This window comes from Octopus bimaculoides, chromosome 4 (genome assembly GCF_001194135.2).
Source record: "Octopus bimaculoides isolate UCB-OBI-ISO-001 chromosome 4, ASM119413v2, whole genome shotgun sequence".
Taxonomy (NCBI): domain Eukaryota; kingdom Metazoa; phylum Mollusca; class Cephalopoda; order Octopoda; family Octopodidae; genus Octopus; species Octopus bimaculoides.
Window position 1 is genome coordinate 92,211,538 of NC_068984.1, and position 2,500 is coordinate 92,214,037.

Here is a 2,500-nt window from a genome sequence, read left to right on the forward strand (position 1 = left end):
TATATATATACGGATGTGCATTTTAAGTCAAACAGTATGAGTATGATTACCTAATTTGTGTTTATATCTTAATTCTTCATACCCTCCTCAACCTTATATATATATATATATATATATTAATAATATTAAAACTCTAGGGATGTTTGTGTGTAACTGAAATATATAAGAAATACTATATTTTATCTTATTTTGTTTTACATATTTATTTTCATACTTACCTTCGGCAGTGCAGTACAAGCTTTTGTGACATTTGGAAATATATTTAAACGATTAAACACAATTTTTGTTATTTCTTGACGAAAAAATACATGGCTTCCCTGACGTCAATACATATACACACATACAGACACATGCAAGCACATATTCCAATAATCGATAACTGCTGACATAACTATGTATATTGTGTAATAAGGTCCAACAAAACTCTACCCTTGGTGCGAAATCATGATAGAAACGCTAGCAAATAACTTGGTCAAAGACAGTACTTTTAAATATACATAGGATATATAGATTCAACAGAAAAGTATTAGAGGGAGAGTCAAAGCGAGAAAAAATTATGGAAAGATGAAATGGAGGGAGAAGGGTAGGATCGATGAGGTGGAGTTTTTAAATTAAGAGATGTCAATTAACGGTAGCAAGAAAAAGATAACATTGACTTAGAAACTAAAACTTAAAGAAACAGGCTAGGGAAGCTAGGCCGGATGGAAACCGATACCTAGCAAAGATGAAATTATGAAGAGATAATCAAATAGTGGATAGGCAATTTTAGAGGTGCAAGTAGTCGCATAGTTTACAATAAATCTTAGCGGGTCGCATGAAGTAGGAAAAAAGAGGAAATAAAGATAGATGACATAAAAAAAAGCTAACACAGTACAGAAAAACCTTGAAAAATCTGTATTTTACGTTGAAAACAAAGGAGAGGCAGGAGATGTAACAGCGCGCTGGTAGGAGAGGATTGAGAAGGAAAACACTGTGGGTGGGAAGTGGGGTGCAATAGGTGAGACAACCGAAATTGTAGCGAAATATAGTGGTTAGAGGAATACGGTCGTTAAAAGGAAAGTATTATAGTGTTGGGTAGGAGTGGTAAGGAAGACTTAATCAATTCAGTTAGAACATAATAATTTCTGGTAATAAGAGAAAGTTTTTTAATATTTGTGGTGTACCGGGAGACTAATAGTAGTTTATGTCATGGTCATCGGCCTTCTGTATACGAATTTTATTACCAATTATGAACCAGGAAATTTGTTTGTATTAGCTTCGATGTGGTAGATGTGGGTAGGCAATGAAGTAGATCACTGATGGGTGCGGTGGATGTGATGGATGTGAGGAGTCGTGAGGTAGATCATCTTGTAATATTTGAAAATGAGCTCAGATGTGCTAGTAAACGATGCTTAAAATATCGTTGCACTCATTTACAATCTGGCGTCGCGGATCCGTGTAGTGGTAACAATATATTTACAGACAACGTTATAGCATAAGTAACTGTACCTCAATGTGTGTGCATGGTTGTTTATGTGCGTGTGATCTTCCATGATTTAAAATCAATACGTAGTATTTTGTTTTCAATCATTTTTTTAATGGAATATATTTGAAGTAAAATTTACAACAAAAATTTGCAATTTCATTTTGATTACAATCCCTGCTACACCAACCATTACAAAACTTTTTGCTGCAACTCACATTAATTATAATACATTCAGTTTTCTCGCCCACATATAATTCTCTCACTGCCACTCACTCCGCAAACTGTCCTTCAGTTTGTCTCTTCCAGCTTGTTGCATTATATGTGATAATATAATTTCAGAAGCTCCATCTATCCCCTGCAAGAAGCCTGCTGACATTGTATTCATTCTCGATTCTTCTACAAGCATCGCAAGACATGATTTTAAAAAGCAGCTAAATTTCGTCAAATATTTTGTCCGTAATTTAAACATCGGCTTATCTTCAAAAGAGGTAAACACTATATTTTTACTCCACTATTTTCATGAAGCTAAATGTCAATCCTGTTTCATGTAAATAATCAAGGAAAGAGCGGTTACATATTAACATCTACAGAAATTTAGATAATATAAATAAATCGATTAATGTCATTAATTAGGGCATTATCTATTTAAAGGTGGTGAGCTAGCACATTGGACAAAATGCTTTGCGGGATTTCTTGTGGTTTCATGCTCAGAGTTCAAATTCTGCCGAGGTCGACTTTGCCTTTCACCCTTTCAGGGTCAATAAAATGAGTACCAGTTAAATATTGGAGTCGACGAAATCTAATTTCTACAAAATTTCGGGCCTTGTGCCAATAGTAGAAAGAATTATTGGAAATATTGTGTATTTTGTCTCCACAACGTCACATAGACGTATATTTAATAATCCGGCGCTTCCGATTCCCGAGCGGGCAACATGTGTTCTTGAACAAAACCATTTACGTTGCTTCAGTCCACTCAGCTGGCATTCCGTTCAGGGAAAATGTTGTGATCTCTACCACTTGTATGTCATGGCAACT

The 2,500-nt window shown here is 34.9% G+C and overlaps 1 protein-coding gene across 1 annotated transcript in view; it reads left to right on the forward strand.

Moving 5' to 3' along the window:
- Nucleotides 1–2,500, forward strand: part of LOC106879865 (cartilage matrix protein) — a 54,123-nt gene that overhangs the window by 20,519 nt on the left and 31,104 nt on the right. Inside the window, exon 6 of the mRNA XM_052967643.1 lies at nt 1,805–1,953. Within this exon, the coding sequence (XP_052823603.1) occupies nt 1,805–1,953 (149 nt within the window). The remainder of the gene's footprint in view (nt 1–1,804; nt 1,954–2,500) is intronic.